At 38.0% G+C, this 18,955-nt stretch overlaps 1 protein-coding gene across 1 annotated transcript in view; it reads left to right on the forward strand.

The window, feature by feature from the left end:
• LOC122788056 (keratin, type I cytoskeletal 19-like) overlaps positions 1-17,723 on the forward strand; it is an 86,830-nt gene extending 69,107 nt beyond the window's left edge. Inside the window, exons 7-8 of the mRNA XM_044054978.1 lie at positions 278-318; positions 17,492-17,723. Coding sequence (XP_043910913.1) covers positions 278-318; positions 17,492-17,511 — 61 coding nt within the window. The 3' untranslated portion in view covers positions 17,512-17,723. The remainder of the gene's footprint in view (positions 1-277; positions 319-17,491) is intronic.
• Positions 17,724-18,955: the final 1,232 nt, after the last annotated feature.

Consider the following 18,955-nt stretch of genomic DNA (forward strand, 5'->3'; position numbering starts at 1 on the left):
CATAAAAGTACAGTTTTTCTCCTTTGTATTTTGCGAGGTCATATTCCTTTTCCACCACATGTACTTAATTATTCCCTGTCTGTGGTAATTCCAGATGTGTAAATATGTATGCCCTGCTCAACAGTGAGTATTCTCAAAGCTGTACTCAGATTGACCAGTTAGTAATGCATTTGTACATTAAAGGTAATGTTAATTGTGGCAGACATGATCATCTAGTTTTAAACCAAATTAAATACTATTTTAATGAATTCTGATATATTTTTTCTTCTCCTTTCAGAAATTCTGGCAGCAAAGTCACCATGATCAAAGAAAAAACAGGTAATATTTTATAAGAAAGTATTTCTGCTGCTACGCTCTCTTTTTTCTAAAGTCTGATTAATTGTGTTAGAGTGAGATAGGTGTGGATGTGTGTCCACTGTATCCACAACAGGATGTGTCTTGTAATCCCTGTATTATGTCAGCACATCTTAAAGTGATGATGCTGTTGTTCACCTGTGCTATGCTGAGCTGTGTTATGCCAGGTAACATCAACACAATTTCTGCAACATCAGAAACTCAACTGCTGCTGCTGGCATGCTATGCCTGCACTTATACTCCCATAAATTCCGGCAACTATTCCAAACTACCAAATTTATGAGTTAAAGCCCATGCCATACATTTTCATTGGTATAGCTAATTTACATGTGAATGTAGTAGTATTTGAAAATTCTCTAAAACTTTCAAGCACCTTTATGAATTGTGTATGGCTCTAGCATGTGGATAGGACACCATAACAGCCTTACATAGATCGTATTCTTAAAGCACAGCTACATCTTAAAAATCATTTTTGATCTCATTTTTTAACAAAAGAGCTGCTAATGTACAGATGTCACTGAGCCTTTGTTGCAGAATTTTTATACTGTTAATAATTTAGGAATCAAGGGATAAAATAGGAATACTAGAAGTTTATCTTATTTGGTATGCAGTTTTGCAATAGTTGTATATAAAGTTAATTAAGTAAATGGTGAATGGAGGACTGGCCAAAGGCCAGAAGTGTATGGTAAAACCTCCTGTTAAAGGAGTCTGACCTCCCAGAATGACTTTGTTGGCTCTGCGGAAAAAGTTAAGCCATCACATAGGATTGATGTAGGCTTTTGAATACTGACCAAGGCTCTTGCCATCCCCATAGTACCTTTTTTAGGCAAGGCTCAAAAGACAAACCCACCGCTGTAAATAGCACAAGTAACAAAAAACTGAGGGTAATGCTACTCAATTCCAGAAGTCTAAACCTCAAAATGCACGCACTCAAGGCACTCCTCAGTATGGAGAAAATCGATATATGTGCAGTAACAGAAACCTGGTTTAAGGCTCCAGAGAGCACCCCAGCACTACCAGGCTACAACTCATACCATATATTTCGGCCACAGAACCCAAACCAAAATACAAAAGGCGGGGCATATCCATATTCATCAAGGATATCCACACCTCCAGGTTAGTGGCACAGCACGAGGCTTCAGTGATCATCCACGTGCAACTAACAATGGGCAAAACTGCAATTCAAATTGTAGCTTGCTACAGATCACCCACCATGTCCCAGGACCCCCATTCCGCATTTCTGGAAACACTGGGAAACATAAAGGTCCTATCAAACACCCTAATATTGGGTGATTTCAATTACCCAAACATTAACTAGGAGAACTACTCAAGTAATAACTCCCTTGCCCAACTTTTCCTAGAATTTATAAACTCAAACACCCTGGTTCAACTGGTCAACACTCCCACCAGAGGTGACAACATATTGGACCTGGTCATCCCCAACATGGGCGACTGGTGCTCCATACCAGAGTTCAACCCCTCGCTGGTTAGATCTGACCATAAACAAATCACTTTGGATATCCATATTCTGCCCCCACCCCTGGACAAGTCAACCATTGTGAAACACTTTTCAAAAGCAAACTTCACATTACTTAATACCAAGGTGGAAAGTTTCAAAGCCCCCATGCCAAAGGATAACACTGTCCAAGCTGCAAAATCATTTACTAATGCATTCTATGGGTAGCTACAATATTGCATGGGTCGTGCCATCCTGAGCAAAACCAAGACTCACTCCTCCAAGAAAAAGAAACCAGTCTGGTGGACTCCTGCCATAAACAAGCTATACAGTAGAAGGAGGAAACTAGTACAGAAAAGAGTAAAATCCCAAGAAGGGAAGACATCCCTGATCAGTATCAGCAAGAGACTATGATCCCTCATAAAATCATCCAAGGCGAGCTTTGAAAGAAAAATTGCCAAGGACTCCAAAGATAACCTCAAGGCATTCTTGAGCTATGTCAAGAATCTAAGTGGCAATGCTCACTTCTGCTCAGATTTAGTGCAGAATGGCACAAAATACAGTGAACTGACCGATATCACCAACATTCTGGGAAACTTCATCCCCCACTCACCCCCAAAAAGGCCCATAACCATGCAAGAAGAATGTAGAGTCCCTGTAATCACAGACACTCAGGTTAAAACAGCCTTCTCCAAAGCCAAAAACACAGCATCAGTGGGACCAGACGGTGTCCCAGGCTGTGTCCTACACGAGCTCAAAGACGAACTAACCCCTCACCTAAACACACTGTTCAACCTCAGCCTCTCCACAGGCTACATATTCATAGAGTGGCGCACAGCAATGGTTATTCGGCTCCACAAAGGTAGAGCCACAACAGATCCCGGGAACTATCACCCTATAAGCCTGACTAGCTTGGTCTGCAAGGCTATGGAGCGCATCATCATGGAACTCATTAACAGAGACATTGGGAACCTCCAACACTGGACCCTACCCAGTTTGGCTTTGTTAAAGGCAGATCATGCCTCCTAAACCTGGTGGACATTTTTGAGACAGTTACCAAGGATATAGATGAGGGAAAGGTGGTACACACAGCCTACCTAGACCCCGCTAAGGCCTTCGACACCATTCCCCATTCTGGTATTATAGACAAGCTCACCAGCCTGAACATAAACCCCTACATCACAAGATGGGTTGCCAACTAGCTCACAGACAGAACCCACATGGTAAGAGTTGCATGAGCTAGGTCCGACTCTAAATCGGTTACAAGTGGTATTCCCCAGGGCTCAATCCTAGGACTCAGTCCAAACCAATAACTATGCACATGGGGGATGCATGGCCCAAACCAAACTATGAAGAAACAAAGATGGCCAGCAAGATTAGCAGTTGAATATGCAGCCAAAGACCAGATAGTGAATAATCAGACTTTTTATTGTAAATAAAACAGACCGGTTTTGGCAATAAAATGCCTTCTTCAGTGTTGTGCAAATAACATAATAAGAATGCAAATTTATACAAAATATTGGCCAATAGGCACAAGAATGTGCTGTTAGACCTCATGAATAATGTATGATATATTCTGTACAAGCAAACACAAAACTAGGAACATGGTAAAATTGTATATGATGCCCTAAATCAATATTTCCAAACATCACAAAAAACAATAGTATACTACGGAACCGTAAGGGCTATAAATATACATAGTAAATATGTAACTCCATAGTCATAATTATGTTAGATATTTGAAAAAAATAAATAAAGGAAAACCTATGTGGGGCATATTTCAAAACCAGACATAAAAATAATTCTGGTTACTTTTAACAATGCATATATAAACATATATATGAATATATATCTATATCTAAAAAAACATTCAGAAAATATTAGGCTTAATACTGTTAATAGATAAAATGAAATTCAGTACCTCCTACTGCATTGGCTAACAGTTAACACTGATCATTGGGACCAGGTGGGAGCGTGATGCCCAAAATAATTGTCCAGTATCTCTCTTAATAATACATGATACAAATAAATAATTCAGAAACTATTATACCTGATATAGTTGTTGAACAAGATACAAATCAATACAGCCTTTTCATGGCAAATGTTAGAGATGATCATTGAGACCAGGTGAAAAAAGTGCGCCCAAAGTGATTATCCTGTACTTCTCTTTATGATTGAGAATACCATGCCACCCTTGTGGGTTGCTACGATCACCCACTATACGGTCAATAATCATGAACATGAACTGTGCTTGTAGATGTTTTGATGCATGTCGATATAAAGCATTGGTCTCCCTTTTGTTTTTAATGTCACTGCGATGTTCATTTATTCGTGACCTGAGTGGCCGGGAAGTATGTCCCACATAAAATGCCCCACAATGGCATGATGCCAGATACACAACCCAATCACTGCTACAGTTTCCAAAAATTTTGCAGTCAAAGGCCTTACTGGTATTACGACTCGAAAAGTTCTGAGACTTGGTGATCTGTTTGCAAGACCCACAGTGACCACATGGGTGTGTACCCAATAATTCATGTCCCATTATTGTGAGTTGTTTGTGAATTGCTCCACCACTACCAATATGTTTGTAATGGGAGAGATGGGACCCCAAGGTTTTGCCTTTTCTGTACGAAAATTGACATTCCTCACCCAAAAAAGATCTAAGTTGTTCATTGGCTATTAATATATTCCAGTGTCTATTGATAATATCCCTAATAACGTAATAGTTCCTACCATATGTAGTGATGAATCTAATGGTTGTTGATCTGGAATCACCAGAAGGGATCTTGTAATCTAGCAAACTGTTCCTATTAATCCGGGAGGATCGTGTCCATGCAGTATCGATATCTGAGAGATTGTATCCCCTACTAGCAAATCTGCGACATAAATCAAGACTAGCGATGTCATAGTCTGACTGGGTGGAACTAAGGCATTTCATGCGCATAAATTGTGAAACCAGGATGTTTCTGATAGTATGACGTGGATGCATGCTGGATGCGTGTAGTAAGGTATTATATTGGAGGTACTTGCGAAACACTCTGGTGGCCAAAGTATGATCATGATTCCTGGAGATCGTAACATCCAAAAAGTTGATAACCTGCATATCATAAGTAATAGAAAATTTGATTCCCCAGATGTTGCCATTGAGATAATGCACAAATTCATGCAAATAACCCTCATCCGCACGCCATACCATCCAACAGTCATCCAGGTATCTACGCCAGATGTCCATTTCGACCAGGTATATATTATGAGACGTATCATAAATCATGCACGCTTCAAAAATGACATGAACAGGTCAGCATAAATGGGAGCAAAAGATGCTCCCATAGCTGTACCCTGTAGTTGTCCTTGAAAATAAAAAACATTCTTGTCGAGTACATGTTCTGACATGCATATCAATAGCGTATTAAATCCTGGTGAGTATAAACCTGCCCTGTCCAACCAATATTTAAGGGCTTGTAATCCAGCCCAATGTGGTATACTCGTGTACAGGGCTTTAACATCTAGTGAGCACATGAGCCACCCGGGCTCCAATTGTGTATCCTCGATGATTTTCAGGAACTGTGTGGTATCTTGAAACCTTGCCCTCACCAAACCCAAAAGAGGTTTAAGATATTGCGTCAGGAAGGCGGACAAGGGTTCAGTCAGAGACCCAATACCCGAAACTATCGGTCTTCCTGGAGGTTTGGTTAGTGATTTGTGAATCTTAGGTAATAGATACATAATCTGTTTGTGGGGCTCTTTAACCAAAAGTTGTGTAACACATTTTTTGCTGATGATGCCCTCCTCACACGCTAAATTCAGAAAGGAGCCAATTTCATCCTTAAAGTTCGGGGTTGGGTCTATGGCCATATTCATGTAGCATGCAGTGTCTGATTGTTGGGATAAACCCTCTTGAAAGTAATCACTCATATTTTGCATCTGGAGCATTTCTCCCCGGCCTCTGCTGAAAACAGGCTCTGTGGAACCTAGTCGGACTTTCCCGGTCAACAAATGATAAATAAAATAAAAAATAAAAAAATAAAAAATTTTGTACAACCACAGCCCCACCCTTGTCTGCTGGTAATACAACTATATCCTTGTTGTTACGTAACTGTTGGAGTGCAATGCTCTCCTGTTGTGATAGGTTATGTTTCAACATGATGTGTCCATAATTCTGAAAATGTAGATCCCTAAACACTGACTGCATAAAAATTGACACATGCTTTTTCATGGGGGGCTGGAACTCAGATTTGCCAAATCTGAATTCAGTTGATCTTTGAGATGTATCATCTGCAAAATATAACTTAAGGTTAAGGCTACGACAAAAGTTAATAACATCTGTAACTATGTGATATTCATTAGAGAAGAAACCAGGTATAAAACTGAGCCCTTTATTCAAAAGAGTATATTGATCACCAGACAATTGTACATATGATAAGTTTAAAACATTTCGGTTTAATTGTTCATCTTGGCTTATGTCAGAAAGTTCTGGATCAAACCCTCCAGGGAATGCTCTAATGGGTCTTTTCTTGTGTTTCCTACCCCCTCTATGTTTGGAGCCATTTCTAAAGGGATATTTTTATTTGTTTTCTTTTTGTTTGGTGATCCCCTGTCCCCTGAACTGTCATAATCTGTGAGAGAGGAATCCTCTCCTGAAGTGCTATTGTTGAACCCATCCCTGTTCTTGAGAATAGATCTGGGTCTCTTCTTAGGGCGACTGGAGGCAGGCCCCTGACCAGTATCTGCAAATCTGACAGAACGATTAAGCTCAAAGGGTCGTCCCCTTTGATAATCAAAATAATCTCTGTGAAATTTTTTAATCGTTCTTTCCTTGATAATATTTTCATGGCTTGTCAATTCTTTGGATAATGTCTTGATGTTATCCTGAAATTTAGGTAGGGACTCAAATTTTTTACAATCACAACACAATGTTTTAACCTCCTGAATATTCACATCCACCATTCTCTCATAATATTGTAAGAGGACATTCACAAATAACATGGACCCAATTTGTAAGGCCTCCTTCCAATCACAATTTAATTTGTCATCCGGTCTTCTTACCAATGGTTGGAGCCTTATTCTCAAGCCCCTTGGAGCAATATTCTTGTTGGAGTATGCTCTAAATAGTTTCAGATGCCATATTTTGGATCTTAAAGTTTTGAGTCCTTTGGTAAGAGAATGGAAGGACATATCACAGTCAGGTGAGATACGTTGATCCATGTTACTTGAATTACTGCCTGGTGAGGTATTGATCCCAAACACTCCAATATCCTCCCGATCGGCACATAATCCAGATAATATGCTTTCTAGGTCCATGCTGTGGATGTGCAATATAAACCAAAAAGAAGATAATAATAAGAGAGAATGGAAATGGTTGGCAAACCCAGAAAAATTTTTTTGTGTATTTACTACAATATTGGCAGAGATTGGTAAGAGGCTCCCCAGCCGCCCCAACAGAGTACCCAATCAGGTACACCATCCTGAAAACCCAGGAAGGTTGATGTGGGAAGAAGGTTCAACAATATACCAATATTCCCAAGGAGGTAAATAATAATACTGCCTGACCAGAGGAATACTGCCAGATAGATATCCAACACATATATAGCTGGATGAGAGAAAGCAAGAAAATATATTCACAATGTTCAGGGTACTGATGTCAAGACCAGAATAGGTCCTTATTGATAGTAGCCAGAATAGTATTGGGTGATGAGCCTAATTGTGTTGGTCGGTATAATCTAAGTATATTGATTGATACCTGGCTATACAGTATAATGAGGTGCGGCCAGTACAGTGGACTGTCACCACCCAGATTGATGGTTATATGTTGAAAGATCCACCAGCGCCACCAATGTATAATCACTCATTTAAAGGACCATCCAGCGAAGGTGGATGTGTATTAATAACCTTGTAATTATATAAAAGTGCCAGTGGATAAATCATAAAGTAGAGAAGAGCTAATGTCCCAACAACTTCACAATATTGCAATATAGAATTTGCAATGTAAAAATTGCTGCTATATACATCAATACTTATGGGACCCAAAACAATCCACATTGTGTATGTGCCTGTATCAAGAGCCAGGACATATAGTTTCCCTTGATACAAAATACATCTGATGGTTGAATGACCTTATTATCCACGAAATACAGAATTTATATGAACAATTTTTTTTCAAAATCCATGTAATTCAGGTATAGCTCTTGTCATAAAATTCAAATATTTGCCTATCAAACTTGCCCTGTAATACAATTTGATAAGAGAAAAAAATTGCTTGAAAGACACATAATCCAGAGTGTTCCTGTAATAGATTCACATCAAAAAGATTTGTTACTAATTCCAGGTTAAACCATATCTAAAGGCATGAATTGTTATTACAAAAAATGGTAAGATATGATATATGCATTGGTAATGTCCCAAATTTTTAACATTTAAATAATATCTGCCTTTAGAATAGAGTCGCACTAATCTAAAAATGAGATTTTAAGGTAGAAAATCCCATGATAGTGCTGGGCAGTTCCAACATTATTTGTTAAAAAGTCCTTGAAAAATCGTGTCTACAAACCTGAGTTATTGTTACATATATACATTGATAATGTCCCACATTCTTAAACATTCGAATGATATCAGCCTTAAGGATGAAATCACACTACTCAAAATAACATTTTAAGGTAAAAAGTCTAAAGATAGTGTTAGGTAATACCAACAATGTCCAAAATCAGTACATTCACCTATGTATAAATCTAAAGTTGTCCCCCTAACTCGCTGACCTGATAAACAGCCTATCCGAATAACTTCCATCAACTGTTTGACCTAATAACAAAAGTTATGTATAGAGTTCCAACATAGAAATCTGCATTTATCCCCCGAAAGGAAAACCTAGTCAGCACAAGAATGCCCAACTCTCAGACACTGTATGGAAAAGCCCTACACATAAACACAATGTAAGTGTAGAAAATATAGAGAATGTAATCATAAAAATAAAAATTAGTCCCAAAAAGAAAAAGTCCTATTCCAAATCGAAATGTCACTCAATCCATCAGGTAAGAATCCGGATAATCTAACATCTAGTCCAAACCCAAGATGTCGCGTCTCGCACGTGTGGTAAACGCCTGTTGTACTCCCATACTACTGACTACCGGATTCTTACCTGATGGATTGAGTGACATTTCGATTTGGAATAGGACTTTTTCTTTTTGGGACTAATTTTTATTTTTATGATTACATTCTCTATATTTTATACACTTACATTGTGTTTATGTGTAGGGCTTTTCCATACAGTGTCTGAGAGTTGGGCATTCTTGTGCTGACTAGGTTTTCCTTTCGGGGGATAAATACATATTTCTATGTTGGAACTCTATACATAACTTTTGTTATTAGGTCAAACAGTTGACAGAAGTTATTCGGATAGGCTGTTTATCAGGTCAGCGAGTTAGGGGGACAACTTTAGATTTATACATAGGTGAATGTACTGTTTTTGGACATTGTTGGTATTATCTAGCACTATCTTTAGACTTTTTACCTTAATATGTCATTTTGAGTAGTGCGATTTCATCCTAAAGGCTGATATTATTCGAATGTTTAAGAATTTGGGACATTATCAATTTATATATGTAACAATAACTCAGGTTTGTAGACACGATTTTTCTAGGACTTATTAACAAATAATGTTGGAATTGCCCAGCACTATCATGGGATTTTCTACCTTAAAATCTCATTTTTAGATTAGTGCGACTCTATCATAAAGGCAGATATTATTTAAATGTTAAAAATTTGGGACATTACCAATGCATATATGATATCTTAACATTGTTTTGTTTATTAGGTCAAACAGTTGACGGAAGTTATTCGAATAGGCTGTTTATCAGGTCAGCGAGTTAGGGGGACAACTTTAGATTTATACATAGGTGAATGTACTGTTTTTGGACATTGTTGGTATTACCTAACACTATCTTTAGACTTTTTACCTTAAAATGTCATTTTGAGTAGTGCGATTTCATCCTTAAGGCTGATATCATTCGAATGTTTAAGAATTTGGGACATTATCAATGTATATATGTAACAATAACTTAAGTTTGTAGACACGATTTTTCAAGGACTTTTTAACAAATAATGTTGGAACTGCCCAGCACTATCATGGGATTTTCTACCTTAAAATCTCATTTTTAGATTAGTGCGACTCTATTCTAAAGGCAGATATTATTTAAATGTTAAAAATTTGGGACATTACCAATGCATATATCATATCTTAACATTTTTTTTGTAATAACAATTCATGCCTTTAGATATGGTTTAACCTGGAATTAGTAACAAATCTTTTTGATGTGAACCTATTACAGGAACACTCTGGATTATATGTCCTTCAAGCAATTTTTTTCTCTTATCATATTGTATTACAGGGCAAGTTTGATAGGCAAATATTTGAATTTTATGACAAGAGCTATACCTGAATTACATGGATTTTGAAAAAATTGTTCATACAAATTCTGTATTTCATGGATAATAAGGTCATTCAACCATCAGATGTATTTTGTATCAAGGGAAACTATATGACCTGGCTCTTGATACAGGCACATACACATTGTGGATTGTTTTGGGTCCCATAAGTATTGATGTATACAGCAGCAATTTTTACATTGCAAATTCTATATTGCAATATTGTGAAGTTGTTGGGACATTAGCTCTTCTCTACTTCATGATTTATCCACTGGCACTTTTATATAATTACAAGGTTATTATTACACATCCACCTTCGCTGGATGGTCCTTTAAATGAGTGATTATACATTGGTGGCGCTGGTGGATCTTTCAACATATAACAATCAATCTGGGTGGTGACAGTCCACTGTACTGGCCGCACCTCATTATACTGTATAGCCAGGTATCAATCAATATACTTAGATTATACCGACCAACACAATTAGGCTCATCACCCAATACTATTCTGGCTACTATCAATAAGGACCTATTCTGGTCTTGACATCAGTACCCTGAACATTGTGAATATATTTTCTTGCTTTCTCTCATCCAGCTATATATGTGTTGGATATCTATCTGGCAGTATTCCTCTGGTCAGGCAGTATTATTATTTACCTCCTTAGGAATATTGGCATATTGTTGAACCTTCTTCCCACATCAACCTTCCTGGGTTTTCAGGACGGTGTACCTGATTGGGTACTCTGTTGGGGCGGCTGGGGAGCCTCTTACCAATCTCTGCCAATATTGTGGTAAATACACAAATTGTTTTTTCTGGGTTTGCCAACCATTTCCATTCTCTCTTATTATTATCTTCTTTTTGGTTTATATTGCACATCCACAGCATGGACCTAGAAAGCATATTATCTGGATTATGTGCCGATCGGGAGGATATTGGAGTGTTTGGGATCAATACCTCACCAGGCAGTAATTCAAGTAACATGGATCAACATATCTCACCTGACTGTGATATGTCCTTCCATTCTCTTACTAAATGACTCAAAACTTTGAGATCCAACATATGGCATCTGAAACTATTTAGAGCATACTCCAACAAGAATATTGCTCCAAGGGGCTTGAGAATAAGGCTCCAACCATTGGTAGGAAGACCGGATGACAAACTAAATTGTGATTGGAAGGAGGCCTTACAAATTGGGTCCATGTTATTTGTGAATGTCCTCTTACAATATTATGAGAGAATGGTTGATGTGAATATTCAGGAGGTTAAAACATTGTGTTGTGATTGTAAAAAATTTGAGTCCCTACCTAAATTTCAGGATAACATCAAGAAGTTATCCAAAGAATTGACAAACCATGAAAAAATTATCAAGGAAAGAAAGATTAAAAAATTTCACAGAGATTATTCTTATTATCAAAGGGGACGACCCTTTGAGCTTAATCGTTCTGTCAGATTTGCAGATACTGGTCAGGGGCCTGCCTCCAGTCGCCCTAAGAAGAGACCCAGATCTATTCTCAAGAACAGGGATGGGTTCAACAATAGCACTTCAGGAGAGGATTCCTCTCTCACAGATTATGACAGTTCAGGGGACAGGGGATCACCAAACAAAAAGAAAACAAATAAAAATATCCCTTTAGAAATGGCTCCAAACATAGAGGGGGTAGGAAACACAAGAAAAGACCCATTAGAGCATTCCCTGGAGGGTTTGATCCAGAACTTTCTGACATAAGCCAAGATGAACAATTAAACCGAAATGTTTTAAACTTATCCAATGTACAATTGTCTGGTGATCAATATACTCTTTTGAATAAAGGGCTCAGTTTTATACCTGGTTTCTTCTCTAATGAATATCACATAGTTACAGATGTTATTAACTTTTGTCATCGCCTTAACCTTAAGTTATTTTTTGCAGATGACACATCTCAAAGATCAAATGAATTCAGATTTGGCAAATCTGAGTTCCAGACCCCCATGAACAAGCATGTGTAAATTTTTATGCAGTCAGTGTTTAGGGATCTACATTTTCAGAATTATGGACACACCATGTTGAAACATAACCTATCACAACAGGAGAGCATTGCACTCCAACAGTTACGTAACAACAAGGATATAGTTGTATTACCAGCAGACAAGGGTGGGGCTGTGGTTGTACAAAATATGAGTGATTACCTTCAAGAGGGTTTATCCCAACTATCAGACACAGCATGCTACATGAACATGGCCATAGACCCAACCCCGAACTTTAAGGATGAAATTGGCTCCTTTCTGAATTTAGCGTGTGAGGAGGGCATCATCAGCAAAAAATGTGTTACACAACTTTTGGTTAAAGAGCCCCTCAAACAGATTATGTATCTATTACCTAAGATTCACAAATCACTAACCAAACCTCCAGGAAGACCGATAGTTTCGGGTATTGGGTCTCTGACTGAACCCCTGTCCGCCTTCCTGACGCAATATCTTAAACCTCTTTTGGGTTTGGTGAGGGCAAGGCTTCAAGATACCACACAGTTCCAGAAAATCATCGAGGATACACAATTGGAGCCAGGGTGGCTCATGTGCTCACTGGATGTTAAAGCCCTGTACACGAGTATACCACATTGGGCTGGATTACAAGCCCTTAAATATTGGTTGGACAGGGCAGGTTTATACTCACCAGGATTTAATACGCTATTGATATGCATGTCAGAACATGTACTCAACAAGAATGTTTTTTATTTTCAAGGACAATGCTATTGGCAACTACAGGGTACAGCTATGGGAGCATCTTTTGCTCCCATTTATGCTGACCTGTTCATGGCATTTTTTGAAGAGTGCATGATTTATGATACGTCTCATAATATATACCTGGTCGAAATGGACATCTGGCGTAGATACCTGGGTGACTGTTGGATGGTATGGCGTGCGGATGTGGGTTATTTGCATGAATTTGTGGATTATCTCAATGGCAACATCTGGGGAATCGAATTTTCTATTACTTATGATATGCAGGTTATCAACTTTTTGGATGTTACGATCTCCAGGAATCATGATCATACTTTGGCCACCAGAGTGTTTCGCAAGTACCCCCAATATAATACCTTACTACACGCATCCAGCATGCATCCACGTCATACTATCAGAAACATCCTGGTTTCACAATTTATGCGCATGAAACGCTTTAGTTCCACCCAGTCAGACTATGACATCGCTAGTCTTGATTTATGTCACAGATTTGCTAGTAGGGGATACAATTTCTCAGATATCAATACTGCATGGACACGATCCTCCCGGATTAATAGGAACAGTTTGCTAGATTACAAGATCCCTTCTGGTGATTCCAGATCAACAACCATTAGATTCATCACTACATATGGTAGGAACTATTACGTTATTAGGGATATTATCAATAGACACTGGAATATATTAATAGCCAATGAACAACTTAGATCTTTTTTGGGTGAGGAATGTCAATTTTCGTACAGAAAAGGCAAAACATTGGGGTCCCATCTCCCCCATTACAAACATATTGGTAGTGGTGGAGCAATTCACAAACAACTCACAATAATGGGACATGAATTATTGGGTACACACCCATGTGGTCACTGTGGGTCTTGCAAACAGATCACCAAGTCTCAGAACTTTTCGAGTCGTAATACCAGTAAGGTCTTTGACTGCAAAATTTTTGGAAACTGTAGCAGTGATTGGGTTGTGTACCTGGCATCATGCCATTGTGGGGCATTTTATGTGGGACAGACTTTCCGGCCACTCAGGTCACAAATAAATGAACATCGTAATGACATTAAAAACAAAAGGGAGAACAATGCTTTATATCGACATGCATCAAAACATCTACAAGCACAGTTCATGTTCATGATTATTGACCGTATAGTGGGTGATCGTAGCAACCCACAAGGGTGGCATGGTATTCTCAATCATAAAGAGAAGTACTGGATAATCACTTTGGGTGCACTTTTTTCACCTGGTCTCAATGATCATCTCTAACATTTGCCATGAAAAGGCTGTATTGATTTGTATCTTGTTCAACAACTATATCAGGTATAATAGTTTCTGAATTATTTATTTGTATCATGTATTACTAAGAGAGATACTGGACAATTATTTTGGGCACCATGCTCCCACCTGGTCCCAATGATCAGTGTTAACTGTTAGCCAATGCAGTAGGAGGTATTGAATTTCATTTTATCTATTAACAGTATTAAGCCTAATATTTTCTGAATGTTTTTTTAGATATAGATATATATTCATATATATGTTTATATATGCATTGTTAAAAGTAACCAGAATTATTTTTATGTCTGGTTTTGAAATATGCCCCACATAGGTTTTCCTTTATTTATTTTTTCAAATATCTAGCATAATTATGACTATGGAGTTACATATTTACTATGCATATTTATAGCCCTTACGGTTCCATAGTATACTATTGTTTTTTGTGATGTTTGGAAATATTGATTTAGGGCATCATATACAATTTTACCATGTTCCTAGTTTTGTGTTTGCTTGTACAGAATATATCACACATTATTCATGAGGTCTAACAGCACATTCTTGTGCCTATTGGCCAATATTTTGTATAAATTTGCATTATTATTATGTTATTTGCTCAACACTGAAGAATGCATTTTATTGCCGAAACCGGTCTGTTTTATTTACAATAAAAAGTCTGATTATTCACTATCTGGTCTTTGGCTGCATATTCAACTGCTAATCTTGCTGGCCATCTTTGTTTCTCAATCCTAGGACCCCTTCTGTTCGGCATATACTTCTCAGAAGTACAGGCAAGCACTATGGCTGACCAAGTTCGCAGATGATGGTGGTAGTCTACTAAATACAGAAGACATAATAAGTTATCTGGGGACCCAAGTAGATTGTAATCTCCCCTTTGATAATCACATTGCCATAGTGGTTAGAGAATCCTTCTACATTGCCCACCTAATCACAAAAGGGTTCGCATCCAGCTCAGTAGAGGTCATTGTACCCCTCTACTCATCACTCATCAGACCCATCATAGAGTACAATGCCCCATGTGGGATGTACCTTACAAGACACCTGCAGCAGCTGGAAAAAACACAGAAGTACCTCATCAAGAGGATTACTGACCTCAAACAGATGCCCTATGCAGCTCGATTGAAGAAACTCCAGTTGTACTCAGTTGCATACCACCTACTTAGATGTGATCTCTGCCTGACATACAAGGCCATGTCCAACCCAGAATTGATGGGCATGCTCCACCTAAAGAAAACCTTATCCCCTCAAGCCACACACTCTAGGGATCTAAACCTCAGTACAACAATAAATAGGATGTGCTGGAGAGATAGAGTCCTGTCCCAGAGACCTCCCATGCTTTGGAACAAGATCCCAATCTACATTAGGCAGAGCTCCTCGCTAGCACTCTTTAAAAGAAACCTTGACGAGTGGATGGGAAACAGAAAGTTTACCTCGGTGATCACTTCAGTGGCTCTGCTGGACAGAGGCACTGGGAACTAATTTAAGGAGGCAGCAAAAGCCAACACATTCTGGCTAGGCTTATAAATGCCTTTGGGCAGATAGCCTAGTACCAACCTATGAATCTATGAACCTAAATCTGCAGCCAATTGGTAAATATATTTCTGTCTTAAAATCTAGCTCAGAACAAGTGAGAGACTAAAATGAGCAGGTAAAACCATATAATGCAGCAGTAGTTAAAGAAAATACTGAACTGATCCACTGGGTTGAATGTTTGTAGTGCTGAACCATGGAAAGCTGCATTTACCCAAGGGGATACAGAAGAGATTAGGTAGGTAAAGCTGTCTGAGTTTCTGACGAGTTGGACTAAATAACTATGGGTTTAACTGGATTGCTCAAAAACAGTGTGTTTAATTGGACTGAGATCTGTAAAACAATGCATATTATCTTGATAATGAGCTTAGAAAGGCTTCCAAAATACTTGTTGTGCTAGTTCAATTGGTTGTGAGACTTAAACAATTTTTTGTCATATTCCAGAAGTCTTAATGAATTTAAACTCCATTCCATTTCAATTGTTCTGTCCAAGGACATTTTTTTGCATATGTTAAAAGTGGAGATTTTGTTGGAAAGAAAGTCTATTTATGAGCTCAAGAGTACCTAATTAATTAATTTGTTCATTCATTGCTGCTGTTGCTCTTCATAGGGTCATAGGTGTTTACTAGGCTAACAACTACAATGGCCTTTTTAAGACTAGCCATGCATCCCAAATCTCTGACAAGTTCTGATAATGTAGGTAAGTGTAAGCATGGGCCTGGGAGATGAACCATTTACAGGTTACCTGATTCCATTAAAGACATAGGTGCCAAACCAGGGATGAGTTTCCGTTCTCCCATCCAGTTGTCCAAGTTGCACTTGAATTGGGTTAGGGAGGAACTATACTTCACATGGATAGGGAGCCTGTTCCATAGACAGGGTAGTCTCTGGGATATATACCTATCTCTCCAACAAGTCCTATTTATATCACAGGCAAGGTTTAAGTTTTTTAAAATGGGTAACTCTGGTGCTGCTTGTTTTGTGGATATGCAGGAGATCCATCAGAGTGTGGTCTGACAATGCCCTGTATGCCCGGCATAGATCTCCCCTCAAAAGCCTGTAGGAGACAGAATACAGGGATAGGGCCTTGAGGTGGTCTGCATAGGACATATTACTTACATTCTAGCTTTGATCCATTTGTAATAGTAAAAGTTGGGGTTTTACTATTCAGGAGTATGTTACTAACTAGGTTGTTGTAACTAAACAGCACTTTTGTCTCCAAAACAAAGGGACATGGAGTTGGGGAAGAAGATGCTTGGGTTTCATTTTGGTACACTTTAAAACAGAGATTAAAATATTTGCAGTATATAACATAAAGCAGCTTATAAAATGTGTGCAAGTATGCGTGCATATTACATTGCTACTGTTTAATTTGTCACTTTTCTTGGCTACACAGCATAATAGCAATCACAAAGACAATGCAGCATGGAAAGAACTCCACAGTCATAAACCAAGTTATTTTCTTTACTTATTCTATTATTCGCTACAGCCTTCTATGATAATACTCAGATACCGTTCATTGAAATAGCTGAAAGATCTTGCACAATGATTATTAGAAAAATGTGCAGTTTGTTTTTTATGATCCTGTATATGTGCATGAAAGCTAAATATTGTATTCCGGAAGCAAAAATTTTGCTCTTTAATATTTGGAATTTTTTATCAAAAAAGCTGGTAATTTCACATTGCTACATGAGTTACATTTAAGCATTAATTCTCTCTTCCAAACAGGCAGCATCATTAAAAATTAACAAGGTCAAGTACTGACAGGCGAAGGATTATCGAAGCATACAAGATGAGCCAGCTATGAACAATCATCATTAAGGAAACCTCATCTCCCTCTAATTGCACGAAACTTGGGAGACCGACTCAACAAGTATGACAAATGTTACACAGTGGACATTTAGCATTAAGAGCAATTACTTAACAGTATATACATATATACATATGTATAAGTGGATTTGTATCCCTTCACTGAAAGGCCATTTCACTGACACCCATTTCACTGAGACCAAATCACCTAAAGTTCATTTCACCTAAAACTCATTTCACTGACAAGTAGTACTCTAAGGCAAGTCAAAGGGAGATGTCATTTTCTCCACTGTAGTGTGATCCTGGTGTTAGTATATATAGTTGGGGGTGCCCCCCACATTGTGGGTGGGGGGCATAGCCCCCCACTTAAGGTTTTCTGTTGCCTGGTTTTGTTTTACATGGTTTGGTAAAATCCAACTAGGTTGGGAGGGCTACACCACCCACACCCCCCATTGTGGGGGGCTGTGCCCCCTACACACCCCTAATTATATATACTAACACAAGGATCACACTACAGTGGGGAAAAGGACATATACCTTTGACTTCAAAATATTGAATGCTGATATGTCTTAATCTAATGCAGGGAGATCATATAGATATATTTTCTTTATAATTATAACTAAAATCTATGAACTTAGTGTTTGTGCTATCTAAAATAAAATGTTCAGATCTGTCTCTTTTTATCTATATTCCATCCTTATGATTTTCAAGCTGAAAATGTTTACTGTACTGACAATTGTTTACTTCATCATGTTTGGATGACACATACTGAATCTTGTGAAATGTCACTACTAAAAATTTGTATTGCAAATAAAGTTTTACAGTGATTTCAAATGTACAATGTTCATCTAAATGTATTACTTTGTGGTTCATCGTCTTAGTTTTACTTTTCTGTCCCTCTTAATCATAAATTAATTTTGAAGTTGTCATTTCAGGCTCCTTGCATAGCATTCATAAATTAAACACACCTGTGAAGAACTCAAGATTTTGTATTTGGGATTTCAAAGTGTAGCTATTTGTAGAAATTTAACTAGACTGTAGTAACAGTGAGTAGCACACAGAATATTAAGAGCTAAAACAAATGTTTACCTCTGCAACAAATATACAGCCTTTTGACTAAAACAAATGCATCTTGACAAGGTTAGTATACAAATTTATATTAGATAAACTCAGTTTTTAAAATGCGTGTCTAAAGAACCATATATAATCCCCTGATGTATGCTGCTAAGAAAAAATTGTTTATCACTGCAGAAATGTCACAGCATAATGTAAATATTTTGTGTCTTTTCTAATGAAGGTCTTGCTAACTGCATATCTTTGAAAGATCACATGCAGCTGTTTTCTTGTTTTCTTACAAGACCTCATTAACTTGGTGGAATAGAA

This window comes from Protopterus annectens, chromosome 13.part0, assembly GCF_019279795.1.
Source record: "Protopterus annectens isolate FY-2018-M chromosome 13.part0, PAN1.0, whole genome shotgun sequence".
Taxonomy (NCBI): Eukaryota; Metazoa; Chordata; order Ceratodontiformes; family Protopteridae; genus Protopterus; species Protopterus annectens.